Here is a 17,422-nt window from a genome sequence, read left to right as displayed (position 1 = left end):
TGATTGATGGACATACAATATTTGATAAAGAGTTATTTCTTAGGAATGTATATAAAGTTCATCATTTGGTAGATGTAAATGGGGACTTTAAAGGGAGAAGGGAATTTTTAAGATTAGGATTTAGTGAAGAAATGATTGGAAAAATGTTTGAAATATTTTTAGCTTTACCGTCATTATGGAAAGGTACATTAAAGCGAGAAATGAATATGGAGGATACTCAACTAAAAATTGAATTATATTTGCAGAATAAAATATATCATATACAGGATATAACATCAAAACGTATTTATAAAGCATTGATGAGGGATGGAATTGAAACATCATCAGCATATAATAATTTAGTTGGTTTATATAATTTTGAGGAAATAGACATTAGATTGATTTTTCTGAGGCCTCGGAAGTCTACTCTTGATTGTAAACTGCGTGAATTTCAATATAAAATGTTGTATGGTTTAATATATACAAAAGCTAAGTTATTTTCTTTTGGTTTTGTAGGAGATAATCAATGTACATTTTGTTATTCTGAGGTTGAGACTTATGAACATTTGTTTTTTCATTGTAGGAAAGTCAATCAGATTTGGAAATTGTGTAGTGAAGTTTTTGTTTTACCCCAGATGCAAAAGTTAGATTGGCAATCTGTTCATGTTGGTATTAAAACGCAGGATATTGGAAAAGGACAACTCATAAACCATTTGATATTATTGATAAAATGGATGATATTTGTATTTTCGAAGGAAAAGAGCAGGCCCCCTTTGATAAGAGAAATTAGAGAAAGAATGTTAGAAAGTAGAGAAGAAGAAAGGAAATTAGCAATGAAACGAGGTACGCTGGCCCTGCACAGCAGGAAATGGAATCATTTAATGGCACGGGATACTTACTGCACTACTATTTGATACTTTTTTTTGTGCTTTTTGTTGTTGAGTGTTTGGTGAACAGGTTCGATGTTTGTGGGCGTGTGTGTGTGTGTGTGTGTGTGTGCGCGTGCAAATATGTGTGTGTATCTGTGCTGGAGTGAGGTATACCTGGAGTATGCCTATTTGGAGGGGGAAGTGTTGTTGAGGTTATACGGGTGAGCGATGAAGGGGTAATGTTTATAGGTATGAATTATGTACAGACATTGATCATGAAGATTTGTAAAATGTTTGTATATTGGATTGTGTGTACATAGGTATGTAGGCTTTTTGTTGACACCTGATGCATAGGTATGCAGACCTTGTGTTTGACCCCTTAACAATATTGATTTCATTATCTCATAATCACTGCTGTGACGAGTATACGGACGCAGTCAATGGGTATATTTTGTAATGTGTATTGTACATACATTTTGGTTGTGCTGACCCATTAGGCATTAACAATTGATTTTATAATTATTGCGGAGATACATTTGTGAAGCAGTTACTGTGTATTGTATACTAGTAGTAGAACAATCGGAAATTTACACAATGACAGTCCTAAGAATTATTTTGTAATATTTTGATATACGTTTGAAATGTCACGCTGCAAGCAACACAATCAAATATTGAATTGTAATCAATGATGGATGATGAAATCGAAATAAAATATTGTTTGAAACAAAAAAAATGCTTGCTGTCGTCTGCTCCACTTCATGTTTCTCTTCTGGTGATGTCTTGGCCGACTCTACTGCTTCTCTAAACTGGACTGGAACCTGCCTCGTAGAACTGCCTGTCTTCGATGCGGTGATCGACAACACGCCCCTTGTGTCGTAGCTCGACGTCAACGAGTCAACGGATGCCTTCTCAGGGAGTTGAACGTTGTATCTGAAGTACTTGCGTCGCACCCACCCACTCGTCTCATCTCGTTCGTCACAATGTGCACGAATGCTGAGCTTGCGATCGGCCACACTGACTTGGACGTTTTCCGGCGGGAAATCGCCGATTGGGAGGGTTAGTTTGAAGCGGTCGTCAGACTTTTCAGCTGATGTGACTGCAGACGATGACGATGTCAAGCATTCAGGTGATGATGCAGAGTCGTGCTCCTCCTGACCTTCGACTGAGAGAGACTTTGATGTGTCACTTGGTTTCTGATCACCGCCTTGTGTCTGGTCCGAAGTGGCACTTTGTGTTGTAGTTTTAGGACGTCTGTTCTCTGCAGTCGTAGAGGATTTGACTTCAGAACAGGGGTCCTTGGTACTTTTCGCCACATCTCCCGATCCTGCCAAATGTAGAAGGAAACTCGTTAAGTCGACTGGAGAACATGGGAGGCTCTCGTCAGGGTGGCTGGTAGCCGCGAGGAGATCGGGAACCAGTTGGTTGAAAATTCTCTCTCTTTCCGCTCTCCGGAGATCGTGATATCTTCTCAAAGGACGAGAAGACAACGAGAAACCTGGTCGACGACGTCCGACCGGCATCATAGAGCGGTAAACTTGGTCGAGACCCCAAGGGTATTCCTGCATCGCCATCAGTTCATCGTCAACAAAGACGGGTGCGAAAACTTGTCTCGGAACGAAAAAGGATGCCATTGTACAAGAATGAATTGAAACAATCTGAATCCTGTCGATTAAAATGCAAGATGCTGCTTTCTTTCCAGTTCAGGAGATAATGATGAATGGTTGAGAAATCCGGCGATTTTATACCTTAACAGCGTACGCTCGAGAACCCGCAACAGCGTTCTGGAATGTTTCGATTACTAGTATTGTGCCCATTGACGATAGTATGCGATGACGTCATCTGCACACACAGATCGTCGCCCGCGATCCGTGTGGAGAGGTCTTGAACGATCTGGAATGATCGATCACACACTGTTTTTTAGATACAGCGCCCTCTACCGTTAGTGATCACATTTTGTGGTGATGGGTAAAGAGAATTCATGACGATGCCAAACTCTTTCTTTTTGGTAAATTGATGTCTACATTTCTCTTTTCATTTCTTACTTTTTCTTTCCACCAAGTCCAACCAAAATTTCCTCTCTTTCTAACCTCACACTCCCTGTCAAAATTTCTTTCGGAATAAACCATTAGCATTAACATTAGATACGCTTTGAAAGAAATCCACCATGTACGCCTATGTAATTATCGTGTAAAAGTGAAAATTTTTGGAAGCCTTACGACAGTTTTATTTCATGGGTTTTTTTAAATAGACTTTGAAACTGACTCTATGTTAGACGTAGTCCATCTTTGGCAGCTTTTAAATCAATTCTAGAGTTGTGTTAGGTCACAACATCATAAATAACTTTTATTCCCTCTTTGTTTTTGTTTACATCTAATACGCGATGCATTTCTTCTTGGATTTTCTTTATTAATTTCACTTTGCACTTAATGTATATATATATATATATATACATATATATATATATATATATATATATATATATATACATATATATATATGTTTATATACATGCCTTAGTTAGCCGTACTCCCCTTTCTCTGTTTCATCTCCCTCGTTCTTTATCTTTCCATCAGTTTACCATTGATAATAGAAATCCTATAATGACTTCCCCGTGGAACACTTCCGTCAAAGTTGGAGGAAAATCTGGCAACCCGTTCAGAAGTTTTTGCATTTTTAAAATTTGGGTGACAAGACCGCTGAATCAGAAGACTACTACTGATCATGACATAATATATGAACTATGTTACAGAAATTCAAATTATAAAGAAAACTTCGCAGCATATAATTTCATTTGAAAAGTAGACATTCCCTGGACTTGTTACTTCATAATTATAATGTCAAGAGCAATATTATCCCCCTGATTTCTGAAAGAGGTAGTAAGTCGAGTGCTCTTTCATTATGCAAGAAAAGTAAAAATATGTTGAGTTTTCTTAATATTTTCCTTATATTGTAGTTCATAATTATGTGTTGTCATGATCTGTTTCAGTCTTCTGATATGGCGGTCTCGTCACCAAAGCTTCAAAAATTCTCAACTTTTGAATGGATTGCCAGATTTTCCTTAAACTTTCACTGATGTGTATACATTCACTCAATCCACATGTATATTTCGGGTAAATTCCCTTTAAATGTTTATTTATCACTGTACTGTATACTAGTAATCATCAAGCGTTCGATTAACCACGGAATACTTCTCGCCAAACTGTCTCATTATGGAATACGTGGAAAGGCCTTGGAGTGGTTCACGAGTTACCTATCAGAAAGATCCCAATTTGTACATGTCAACGGCTTTGACTCTCAAAGTAAAACAATTGCATGTGGTGTTCCACAAGGGAGTTTATTAGGCCCATTGTTATTCATTATTTATATTAATGATTTTCATAGATCCTCGGAGAAACTATCATTCATATTATTCGCGGATGACTCTAATCTTTTTTTTTCCCCACCCTGACCCAAATATCTTAATAAGAACAGTCAATGAAGAATTGATAAAGGTTATACAATGGATATACGCAAACAAATTGTCATTAAATATTCAAAAAACAAAAGTTATGCTTTTTAGTAATTCTTTAGATAGCCTCCCAGGCAATATAACATTTGATACTACTCCCTTAGAAGAAGTTTCTTCTTTTAAATTTCTTGGTGTTTGCGTTGATAACAAGCTTTCATGGAGGAATCATATTGATAACATATGTAAAATTATTTCACGTAACATTGGCGTAATGAATAGATTGAAATATTATCTTCCTTCATCTGCATTATTAACTCTTTATTCTAGTTTGATACTCCCTTATTTAAACTACGGGATTCTTGCTTGGGGTAATACATATCAGATGTTACTTGATAAACTTCTTTTATTGCAAAAGAAAGCGCTTAGAATTGTTTTTAATTTACATACCCGAGAACATACAGATGCTTTGTTTTCTGACCATAAAATATTAAAAGTAAATGATTTGTATGTGTTTCAACTTGGTCAGTTTATGTTTAATTACAATAGTACCTTTTTACCTAAAATATTCCACGATTTATTTCATCGAAACTGTCATGTTCATAACTATCCCACGCGACGATCCGACGAATTCCATCTTCCGTTAATGAGAACCGCACATGCCCAAAATACATTTCTTTATACCGGACCCAGACTTTGGAATAATTTAGATAATAGTTTAAAAGATTCCCCCAAATTTGTCACATTTAAATATAAACTCAAAAAACATTTACTTTCTACTTATAATCTTAGATAATTTAAATTGCTATAATTTATGTTTGAGCTTTCACCTGTCCTGATGTCGCAGCACTTGGCGTGTTCTGTGTGCAGACCTCTCTTCTTTCTTCTCTCCTTTTCCTTTCCCGTCTATTGTTCTTCGTAGACTTGTATATTGTTACCGTCTTCTCTCCTCTCGGTACTGTCTCGCGTCCAACAGTGTATATGCGTGTGGGTAATTGAATGTGTGTACGAATGTATTGTCCTTGTCATATTTCCCCGGTACACGTGGTTCAATGAACAGTGTCCGGGCACTATAGCATTGGTATTCTATATTTTTTTCCCGACCTGTGTATCTCAAAATAACTACATGTATATTGTTATAGAATAGTATATCATTCACTCATTATTTATCTAGCGATCCACGTCCGACAAGCTTTGCTTTTTAGTGGATCACTATTTTCCATGATCGAATTTATTTTCCGCTCGCCCACGTAGTATTTGTACAGTGTTCCTCTTTATTATTGTACATATATGTTGTTCTATAATTTGTCTCGTATATTACATGAATCTTTTGCAAGCGTTTGAACAATATCATTTAATGACATGTATACATTGTACTATGTTTTTGATTTTCGTTGATTGGAAATAAACTATGATTGAATTGAATTGAATTGAATTGATGTACTCCAAAGAAACATATGATTATTTTGGAGAAGTGCATGAATGTTTCAATCAGCCGTCCTTTATACCTTATTCTCTCACACAGTTGTAAAAATACTAACATGACAGAATTGTTTTGGGAAAACGAGAGTAGCGACAGAATTGCTTTGTCCAAAGTACCTTCGTTGATATGAAACTTTTTTTTTGCATCAATTTTCCTACACCAACTTTACAATGATCACGATCTAAATTAAGCTGTTTCGTTCTTTCCCTCTGTTTCCTCGAGTATATTTAACGCTGTTCTGTCTACAAAAATCTTCTTATACAACCACAGCCATGCACCAACATTAAGATAGAAAGGATATTGCTTCTACAAATCCCTGTCAATATAAAACGGAATACACACACACACACACACACACACACATAAACATACCAGACGCGCACACATAGGTCCCATTTTTGAAATAACATAATTGATTCAACCTTAGACAAGGAACACAATTTTAATATGATTGACACTCATTTGGGCTTTGTTATTTCAGATTTACACTCATTGGGGCTTTATTTTTTTTTGTCAAACACAACAAACAAACTGGGCTCAAACATCATTTTTGAAATCAAATGTGACGATTACACTAGACGATATTGATTGAGACATACACACTGTGGAACACAATATTCTTTACAAAATCTATCAAGATAATTATTTCATCATAAAGCTCCTGAAAATGGCCAACATTTTTCATTAGTCATATTGTACTTGGATATGAAATATGAATTATCTGGCTTTCACAAACAAAACATTCCGGACAAACTTGGTGGGTCATGCATTATCAATAGGGTACCACACAATGAGTAGGCCTAAATACTTCAACACAATCTTATATTTAAAATATGGACACAAAATTTACTTTTTTCATAACCATTCCATATAACATGAGGTGAATCGTCATCGTCAAAATTTCACTTACATAACATCAAAAAGCGAAATTTCCAAGGAGGCCGTGAAGCAATTACACCCCACTGTTTAATAGTACAGTTGTACATGAGAAAATAACATCACAAACGCTAAACACGATATTCAGAGATTGACCAAATACGAAACATACACTGTGCAAGAAATATTTTGTATCCGTCGTATGTAAGTACGCCATCATTAAGGTATCCACACTGCCTACAAAATTTACTTTAACATAATTCCTTTAAAAATGGAGAGTATCAATATGTACTTTAAAAAAATAACCATGTAACATAATTGCTGAACCTCGATTGTCGTAACTAGGCCCTACCCGAGTTGCACAACATCAAACAGCATAATAATACATCGAGGAAGGTATACGTATTATAACAATTACACTCCACTGAATGACAAGAAAAATATCATAAACGTTACACAAAAATGATATTCAAAGACGACCAAAATTCAGTAAATATGGTATGAAACATACTATCCAGTAGGCCTACGATTTTGTAAGCGTCGTATGTTATAGATTATATCAATAAGGTACACATTATGTGGATACTTCAACATAATCAAAAATTTGATATGAGAAGTACTTTTTTTGACAAACATGTAACATATAGGCCTAAGGTGAATCACGATCGTCGTAAATTTACTTCATCAATCCAAGAAGGTTCGTACTACAACTTTACACTCCACTGTTTCGTGCATTACATGTATAACATCACAACATACGGTAGATATGGTAGAGAAATCAAATGACCAAATTTCAGAAACTATCAAATATACAGTTTGGGCAGCATAAAGTTGTTTATTTTTTAAACAAAACGATCGTACTATTGCTACTACTGATGTAAATAACGGTTGTAAAGAGCTAGGAAACTTGCGTGTTTTCAGACATTACATTGGCAAGGTGTATATAGGCCTACTCATCAGGTTTCTTGACACGATTCATGTCTTTTACTTCTCACCATCTTCATCCTTCTCCTCCATTCCGGTGTCTTTGGCACTTTCACTGCGATCTTCCCCCTCAGTCGGTGAAGTATCGATACTGTCATTGACGCTTGCTGTCGTCTGCTCCACCTCATGTTTCTCTTCTGGTGATGTCTTGACCGACTCTACTGCTTCTCTAAACTGGACTGGAACCTGCCTCGTAGAACTGCCTGTCTTCGATGCGGTGATCGACAGCACGCCCTTTGTGTCATAGATGGACGTCAACGAGTCAACGGATGCGTTCTCAGGGAGCTGAACGTTGTATCTGAAACAGCGTTGCCAGGTCCCAACAGAGCAAAATCACCAAAAGGTATGTGAAAAATCACCAAAAGCCATAAAAAATCACCAAATTTGGAAAAGCGTAGGTAAGGCTTAAATTCAAGACAAAATTATGTCAATAAACCTTTATCAAACACTCTGCGCGAGTCTCGGTGCAATTTACGGCGCGCCGTTGTCACACAGACTAAATGCAAAATGTTTACGATGTGTTGGGATATATGAGTGTTTGTGTGTGTTGAGTGACAAAAAAAAAGGGCACATGTTATGATTCTAAGGAAATAAGGGGAAAACTTTGGGCAAAATGCACTTTCGTTTTCAATTAGTGTGATTATTTTTCATTTGTCTCATAACCACCAAAAAATAACCAAAAATCACCAAATTTTGATTTGGTTACCAGGCTAAAATTTTGTCACCAAACAACTTCAAAAATCACCAAATTTCACCCTTTTTGGTTACCGAAATCACCATCTGGCAACACTGAATTCTGAAGTGCTTGCGTCGCACCCAGCCACTCATCTCATCTCGTTCGTCACAATGTGCACGAATGCTGAGCTTGCGATCGGCCACACTGACTTGGACGTTTTCCGGCGGGAAATCGCCGATTGGGAGGGTTAGTTCGAAGCGGTCGTCAGACTTTTCAGCTGATGTGACTGCAGACGATGACGATGTCAAGCATTCAGGTGATGATGCAGAGTCGTGCTCCTCCTGACCTTCGACTGAGAGAGACTTTGATGTGTCACTTGGTTTCTGATCACCAACTTTTGTCTGGTCCAAAGTGGCACTTTGTGTTGTTGTTTTAGGACGTGTGTTCTCACTGGTCGAGGATTTGTCCTCAGATCCGGAGTCCTTGCTGGTACTTTTAGCAACATCTTCCGATTCAGGTAGATTTAGAAGTAAACTCGCAAGGTCGGCTGGAGTGCACAGGATCATCTCGTCGGGGTGCCAGGTATTCGAGAAGAGATTGGGAACGAGTTGGTCGAGAATTCTCTCTCTTGGCGTTCGACGGAGATCCCGAGGCCTTCTCGAAGGACGAGAAGACAACGATAGAACTGGTCGACGACGTCCGATCGGCATCATAGAGCGGTAAACTTGGTCGAGACCCCAAGGGTATTCCTGCATCGTAAGTTCATCGTCTACAAAGACGGGTACGAAAGACTGTCTCGGAACGAAAAAAGATGCCATTGTACAAGTATGAACTGAAACAGTCCGAATCCTGTCGATCGAAATGCAAGATGTTGCTTTCTTTCCCGTTTAGGAGATAATGATGAATAATTGAGAAATCCGGTGGTTTTATACCTGAGCAGCGCCTCTCGAGAACCCTCAACAGCGTTCTGGAATGTAATTGTGTTATTGTGCGGATTCATACGATGACATCATTGTGCAAAACAGAATGTCGCCCGCGATCCGTGTGGTGAGCTCGCGAACGGTCTGGAATGATCCATATCACGCAGCGTTATGAGCATTATTGTGATACAGCGCCCTCTATAGTTTTAATCACATTGCGTGTTGATAGGTGAAGAGAATCCATGACGATGTCAAATTATTTCTTCTTTGTAAATGATTTGATTAATTTGTTTTTCCTTTTCTCTCTCTCCCTCTCTTTCCTTGTTTTTTTTTCGGTATCTATTACGCCAAAATTTTCTTACACTGTGTTTACACATGGTTTATAGAAAATTCCTTTTGGGATAAACCTCCAGCAGTTACTGGTGGTATACGGTTTGAAAAAGAAATCCACTGTAATGAATTTATAGCATGAAGATGAAATTTATGACGGTTTTATGATAAATTTATCATATGACTTAACTGTATAATTTACTTTGATACCGACCATACATTTGAAGGAGTCCATCTGTGGAAGATTTAAAAGGAAATCTGGAATAATGTTTGTTCAGAACATAGAAAATTATTATATAGCGTCTTTGTTCTACCCTTTTCTTTTCGTTTACATCACCACTATTGTTGTTGTTTTATACCACTATTGCTCTAAGCAATCTTATTTTTAAAAGAATATTTCCACTATACACTTAATAGAAATACTGCCTTTTGAGCAAAAAGTTCGAATGATTACAGGGGTTTTACAAATTCTCATATCATTCTAAAAAGTGATTCCATACTATAATGCAAACTATTTGTCATTCGAAATGATCAAGATTTAATTTCAACATTAACATTTTCTAGTATAGAACAATAACTTTTTTAAGTCCGCAGAAAACGGGCATTTTCTTGATTTCTGTATAGATTAAATTCTCTCATCAATGGAGAATTTCAGCGTTGTTGAATGTTATTTGAATGCCATTATTATTTATCCCTCTTTATTTCTTCTATATTTTCTTTCATTTTTCTATTATGTAGGCATAGGACTTCTATCGTCTTCCTGAAATCTAGTTTGTGATCATTTGCATTTGCAGGTGATGTGACGTCAAGTGTCATTCCCATTGATTTAACTAGAGGGTTTCTTCTAATTGTTCATATCAGAGGTCTTTTCAATTTCACAATTTTGTTTGAGTATTATCGTCTGATTGTTGCAAATGGGTGGTACATCGTCAGTACAATAAGACTTTAAAACGTTATCTATGACTTCTGTCGAGAATATTTTCCTCGCTTGGTAACTCTCTCTCTCTCTCTCTCCCTCTCTCTCTCTCCCTGTTTCTTCCCCGTCATTGTTTATGTTCTCCATTTTCCATTGACAAAGTTGTTTATCAAAATCCCTGTAATGATTTTCTGGTTGTCTTTTTCTATACACAGACACACACTTTCACTCAATGTTTGTGTATCACTGTATTGTTTATCATCAAGCGTTTCATGAACTCTTCCGTAACATACTATTTATGTGCAATATTATGAAACATACAGTACACTGAAATTATTTTGAAACCAGTTATTCATTATCAATAAGGTACCCACACTGAATGTATTATACTTCAAAAAGAAAAAAAAGAGATTTTTTTTTAAATTTTTTATAACCATATACGAGGTGAATCACGCATGTCGTAAATTCACTTGCGCAACATCAAAAAGCATAATATCTAGCGACGTACTGCAACAATTACACTCCACTGTTTACTACATGACATGCAAAACATCAGAAATGGTAGACATGATAGAAAATGATCAAATTTCAGAAGTTATCAATTAATATATAGTATAAAGTCATACTATTGCTATTATGATTATTATTATTATTATTATCATCATCATCATCATTATCATTATTATCATTACTATTACTATTAAATCTATTAATATTTTTTTAATGTGTTGATGATTATATTATTTCAATCTATGTATATGAAATGATCTATGTCACTATATACTATGTATATATCTAGCATTGGTTGCGCCTGATTGTGTAAACTGAAATTCAATACCTAATTAATATCAAATAACACTTGCATCCGGGAATACCGGGAGTATTTTAATGACGTTTGTTCACGCATTGTTATTTGAAATCCTATGCACAAATCGCGAAACCAAGCGCCTATTTCAGGTTTGTGAATTTTGATGTTGTTGTTTAATTTGAATTCGCCAAAAATTGAAACTGAATAAGTACAAAGTTGACCTCAGAAACATAAAGGTCCTACTTTCTATTTCTTTGTTCCATAGGCCTAATCGAACAAGAGGGCATAAATAATAATTTTTTTAGAAAAGGTACAATTCAAGCTTTGATGTTCACCACACCACCTGCAGATGGCGCTTCGATTGTAAACAAACTTTCATTGTGTGTCAAAGGTGACCGTTAGTTTTGTGGAAGAACGCGTAGAACCCACAGAACTCATACACACGACACACACAAACCAATGATACGCATCGTATGCATGCGTGTACTGTCATGTGCCAAGAGCACACACTACACACACACACACCTACAGTACACACACGCACTACGTTACGTGTGGACGACGTGGGTCCAAGGATCCGAGCGAGCGGTGGACGAACATCGTAAGAAAGGGTGAAGACGTGTTTCGTAATTTTGTGAGTCCAATGTCAGCGTAAATGTACGTGAAACTGACCTGTAAAACCTTACATTCTGTTGTTTATAGTTCACCCTTAGAAATGGTAATTCAAAATGTCGACTGTAGCCCATTAGAGTCACAGTTTGCAACAAGAGAAGAAATGACATAGCAGTCGACACGTTTGTGAACGAACGTCTACGCAGCTAGCACAGTCTCGTCTGCAAGACCAAGGAGTTACCAGCCCCAAGCTCCCCTTTGCCCTTCGTCGCTTGGCTGGTGGGCTCTCTCTCTCGCTCTCCAGGCCAACCTACAGTACCTACACAGAGTAGACTGTGTACGTTGTTGTTGCAGCCGCTGTACGGTGCAGTGTCAGATCTCTGAACTCTAGCTCTGCTGGCCCTCAGAAGCTAGGTTCTGTGTTCGTAGGATTTATTGCTTTGCTGAGATTCGATGTTACACGAGACGTGAAGACGACCAAAAATGGATAATGAACAACAGTGGGACGCAAGAGAGCAAGTGTTCCATGATGCTGTCAGGGAATATTTGGTAAGTGAGAAGATGTTTTACTTTTGGCTAATAATGCGTGGTCTAAGATCTCTAGTCTGAGTATAGAAACTCTATGCTTACTTGAGTGACATGCATCTTGTCATAGTTAATCAAAATGAATGTTTATGCATGTTTCAATCACACTACATCACTGAAATTCTATGAAATCTCAGTTCGGGAAACCCACTCACAAGGGGGGCCTCTCCTTATAAGTAACCCGTCCCCCTTATAAGTAACCCCGTCCCCCTTATAAGTAACACCCGGGGCACCCCTTATAAGGAGTCTCCACGCTTTTTTGCAATGCAACGCGAAAATGAAAGCACTGCGGCAATTCGCTTGATTATGTCCATAAAGCTTCACAAGTTTCCTAGTTACTCACGAAATTTGAGCAAAATCGGTTCGAGGCATCATATCTAAAATCATGGATTTAAATGCGATTTCAAACGACCCATGCGAATGCTGAAATGCGAGCGATTACTGGCGTGAGTGTCGCCAGGCGCGGCGGCGCGGCAATGCTTGAGTGCAGACGTGGCAACTGAGTACGTGAGTGTCGCCAGGCGCGGCGGCGCGGCAATGCTTGAGTGCAGACGTGGCGACTGAGTACTCAGTCGCCACGTCTGCACTCAAGCATTGCCGCGCCGCCGCGCCTGGCGACACTCACGCCAGTAATCGCATGCATTTCAGCATTCGCATGGGTCGTTTGACATCGCATTTAAATTCATGATTTTAGATATGATGCCTCGAACCGATTTTGCTCAAATTTCGTGAGTAACTAGGAAACTTGTGAAGCTTTATGGACATAATCAAGCGAATTGCCGCAGTGCTTTCATTTTCGCGTTGCATTGCAAAAAAGCGTGGAGACTCCTTATAAGGGGTGCCCCTTGGGTTACTTATAAGGGGGACGGGGTTACTTATAAGGGGGACGGGTTACTTATAAGGAGGGGCCCCCCTTGTGAGTGGGTTTCCCGAACTGATCTCACTCACATAAAGGAAAAATGCTGAAAGTTCAAGTGGAACCACAAGTTCAATGAGCAATACCAGAAATTTGCAGTTATTATAGTATCGTTGTTAAGCGCGAACGATGCAGAATTCATGTGCACTAAAGTTAAGGAAGGGGTCCGCAGCTTGCCACTCCGCTCTCCCATAGACAAAGCACGTATGACATGTGCGGGTGACCGTGATGACACTATTCACTAATAACACGTATTCCTTACATAAATGTAGATTTTCATGAAAAACTGTAATGTTTTCACCTCAGTTTGTGTAGTTGTGGTAACCCTGCAAAGTTTCAAGCGTACTGAATGCGGTCCCGGGCGTAAATTTTTGTTCAGTGCACTTTTAGCAATTTTATGCAGGGTGATGATATTCGGGCCCCTGACATGGTGTGGGTGCCTCACTATATAGACTATCATCTAGATTTAATTCTACTATTTTCTATTTTCTAGTCGACAAAACGTAAAGTTCTACTCCTTTTAGCTCATACATCTACATATAACCCCGGAGCGCTCCTTCACACAGTTATACAGTACCCTCCGCATAATCGGGTAGGCTCGGGCGGAGCATTTCTTACCTGATTAAGCGAACTACCTGATTAACAGAAGAACATGTCTCATTCACAATTGACACACACAATGTGCATAGCATGCTTTGTACACTGCAACAAACAAATACACTGTATGCGTAACATGCATGCTTGCACGGCACATACAAATATACCTTACACTTGCTCAGAGCCCAGTTACAAGCAATAATTTACACTCTTTTTAGGGACAAATATGTCTTCAGAAAACTTTGTCATTTGACTATAGACTCCTCGCTAACACGCAGACGTTTTTTCCAAAATGAACACGTCTCTTTGTGTGCACTAGTCACGTAGAACGTCGGGTTACTTTTTGAGAAGTGACTGGGGAAAAGCAAAATTATGGAGCTGGTGCATGGCCTGATTTTTGTTGCAAACTTCTCGTATTGTGAATGTTGTTGCGGAGCAAGGGAGGAGCGCAAGTGTGTTCAACTCCTGTCTGTCTAGATGCAGTTGTGAGTGCCAGCTACATGTGTATCCCGTTCATTTTCGTGTGGCAAGTCGGTACGTGTGTATGTACAGTGTACATGTGTTTTCATGTTTAATCCCTCCCCAAATGATCGGTCTTCTTTGCAAATTAAGCAGAGAATACAATTAGCCGTGGAAAATTTGACATGCATGATTTCTTAAAGTGTTATATGATCTGCGATAAGATGTGGGTAGACATTCGATTAGAAGAAAATTATTTACCCATTTATGTGGAGAGGCAACCCGATTATCAGGTGATTTTGATGTGCATTGGAACTGACTCTGACATTCTACCCAATTAAATGGAGTACCCGTTTAAGCGATACCCGATTACGTTGAGAGTGCTGTACTGTGGGAGCGTAGGAGTCGTTTATGTACAGTACAAGCATTACATGCTGCCTATTGATTGGGCCACTGTCTTGTATGAAAAAAAAAAATGTTTAAGAAAGCAGAAATTGATGCTTATGATAATTGGTAGTTTTTTCATTCATGAAAGGGCAAAAAAAAAAAAGACCCTTATTGAACTACTCAAAGCATTTGCATTTTCACTGTGATCAAGGAAATGCAAATTACATAAATAAATCCATGATTATCAAAGAAAAGAAAGTGTTCCTGGATACTTTACATGTACATAAATTTGTACATGGGTCAATCCACGTCAAATCATCCAATTTTCAGAAAAGTTGTCACCCGACCCCCTCCGATTTTCTTTAAAATCGCACCAAATGTTCCCCAAAGTGTCTGACGGAAAATTCCAAAATATTTTGCCCCAAGGTCAATTGGTTGCTAAGATACAGCCTCACATAGCAACCGATGCGCATTCCAAAATATTAGTTTAAAGAAAATTATGCATTTTTGATTGATTGTGGTAGCATGGATATTTATGCAAAAGTGTTCATTATCTGGAAATTGAGAGAACTTTATAGTCTTTGCAAGAAAAAGTGACTGTGACGCGAATTTGACTTTTCATTAACGTGCACGAGGTCACCGAAAATGGTGTTAAATGTTAATTTCGAAAATTTTAATGCATATTTAGAGGCTAATATCTTCCACATTTCATCACCTTAGGTTCTAAAATATTATGCTGTTGAAGGCTTTGACTTGTTCAGTAATTTTGAAAAAAAATTAGCGGATTCATGCTCGCCGTTTTTACGGAGAGCGCCCTCAAAGTTGACAATAATGAAAAATGTGCCAAATTCAAGGTCACGGATCACCCTTCGTCCCACCTAGGAATGGCATCAATTTTTTTGTATTGATAGACATTTACCTATATTATCTTGGGTTACCAAAGAAATTTTGCTACCGAAATGTTCAATGGTAAATTTACCCCACTGAAAATAATCGTACATGGCCAAATTCCCATGTAATATCATATATTGGGTTTAGAGGACATTTCAAATGTCCATGCTTTCAAACTGAAAAGCCCTAGCCCTGTGATATTTGCTGTAGGGGTAGTCTGTTATACATATTTTAATAATATATAACACAAAACACTTTTATTACATAATAATGACCTTGAAATTTAATCCAAGATTTGATAAAAACAATAAGTCGCTCCATTTTCCTCATTGCACTGCATGTAATAATGTGTTTTGAAAGACTTTTCACAGAGCAATATTTCAAGAATTATGAAAGCTGACAGCCTACCATATTAAGGTTCTAAACTATTTGTGCTCTTCTTTCAGATTTAGCGTCAATTTGATCATGAATGTTATACCCTTGACCTTGAAGTGCTTCTAAAAATAGCTTTAAATTTGTTAAAATTACAAATTACACACACAACAGGTGTTTTATGGCATAACATACTAGTGATTCTTTCACAAACGCAAAAGTTTTTACAGTGTAAATGTTATATACTGGAATAAATCTATAGGTTCTTGCAAGATATATTACAATTAATCACTTTGTTCTGACAATGACTCTGAATTTATGACTTTCAAAATCAGGAGAAATGCCTATTCCTGCCCATAAAGACGTCTGTATTTAAGTAATTTAGTTGATATTATGGACATTGCGCCCAACACATAAGATTCTTATTCTAGCCTGTAAAACGCATATTAAAAGCACTGAGAGTCTTCTTTTGGGGGGGATTTGTTCTGTAACTTATGACAACTTCCAAAATAATTTCCATTCTTATGTATTTTCTTGTTTTTGGAATATTTGTTATGTATTTCTTTGTTTTTTATTTTCTACAGCATTTGTGGGGTTTTTTTTTATTGGAAATTGTCACAGCCCACTTTTTCTACCATAATTTGAATAGAATTAATCAATCAAAGTGATAAATAGTAAAAATGGTCAAGTTTTTATGAATTTCACCACTAAGCACTGTTTTCCATAGGAAATGCACACAAAATCACAAAATATTACTGTCCCCTTTTGTGATTGAAATTGAGGGTCATTGTCAAAACAAAATAATTAATTGTAACATAATCTTGCAAGCACGTATAGATTAATTCCAGTATATAACATTTACACTATAAAAAGTTTTTGCGTTTGTGAAAGAATCACAAGTATATCATGCCATAAAACACCTGTCATGTGTGTAACTTGTAGTTAACAAATTTACAGCTATTTTTAGAAACACTTCAAGGTCAAGGGTATAACATTCATGATCAAATTGATGCTAAATCTGAAAGAAGAGCACAAATAGTTTAGAACCTTAATATGGTAGGCTGTCAGCTTTCATAATTCTTGAAATACTGCTCTGTGAAAAGTCTTTCAAAACACATGTTACATGCAGTGCAATGAGGAAAATAGAGCGACTCATTGTTTTTATCAAATTTTGGATTAAATTTCAAGGTCATTATTATGTAATAAAAGTGTTTTGTGGTATATATTATTAAAATATGTATAACAGACTACCCCTACAGCAAATATCACAGGGCTAGGGCTTTTCAGTTTGAAAGCATGGACATTTGAAATGTCCTC

At 37.4% G+C, this 17,422-nt stretch overlaps 1 protein-coding gene across 1 annotated transcript in view; it reads left to right on the top strand.

Annotated features, from left to right (window-relative positions):
- Positions 1-11,896: 11,896 nt before the first annotated feature.
- LOC139730973 (protein LMBR1L-like) overlaps positions 11,897-17,422 on the top strand; it is a 38,204-nt gene continuing 32,678 nt past the window's right edge. Inside the window, exon 1 of the mRNA XM_071641852.1 lies at positions 11,897-12,447. Coding sequence (XP_071497953.1) covers positions 12,382-12,447 — 66 coding nt within the window. The 5' untranslated portion in view covers positions 11,897-12,381. The remainder of the gene's footprint in view (positions 12,448-17,422) is intronic.

This window comes from Diadema antillarum, unplaced genomic scaffold, assembly GCF_040938485.1.
Source record: "Diadema antillarum isolate AM-2024a unplaced genomic scaffold, OU_Dant_1.0 seq00000345_RagTag, whole genome shotgun sequence".
Lineage (NCBI taxonomy): Eukaryota > Metazoa > Echinodermata > Echinoidea > Diadematoida > Diadematidae > Diadema > Diadema antillarum.
Note: the sequence above shows the minus strand (reverse complement) of the source record. Positions and strands in the feature narration are given on the sequence as shown.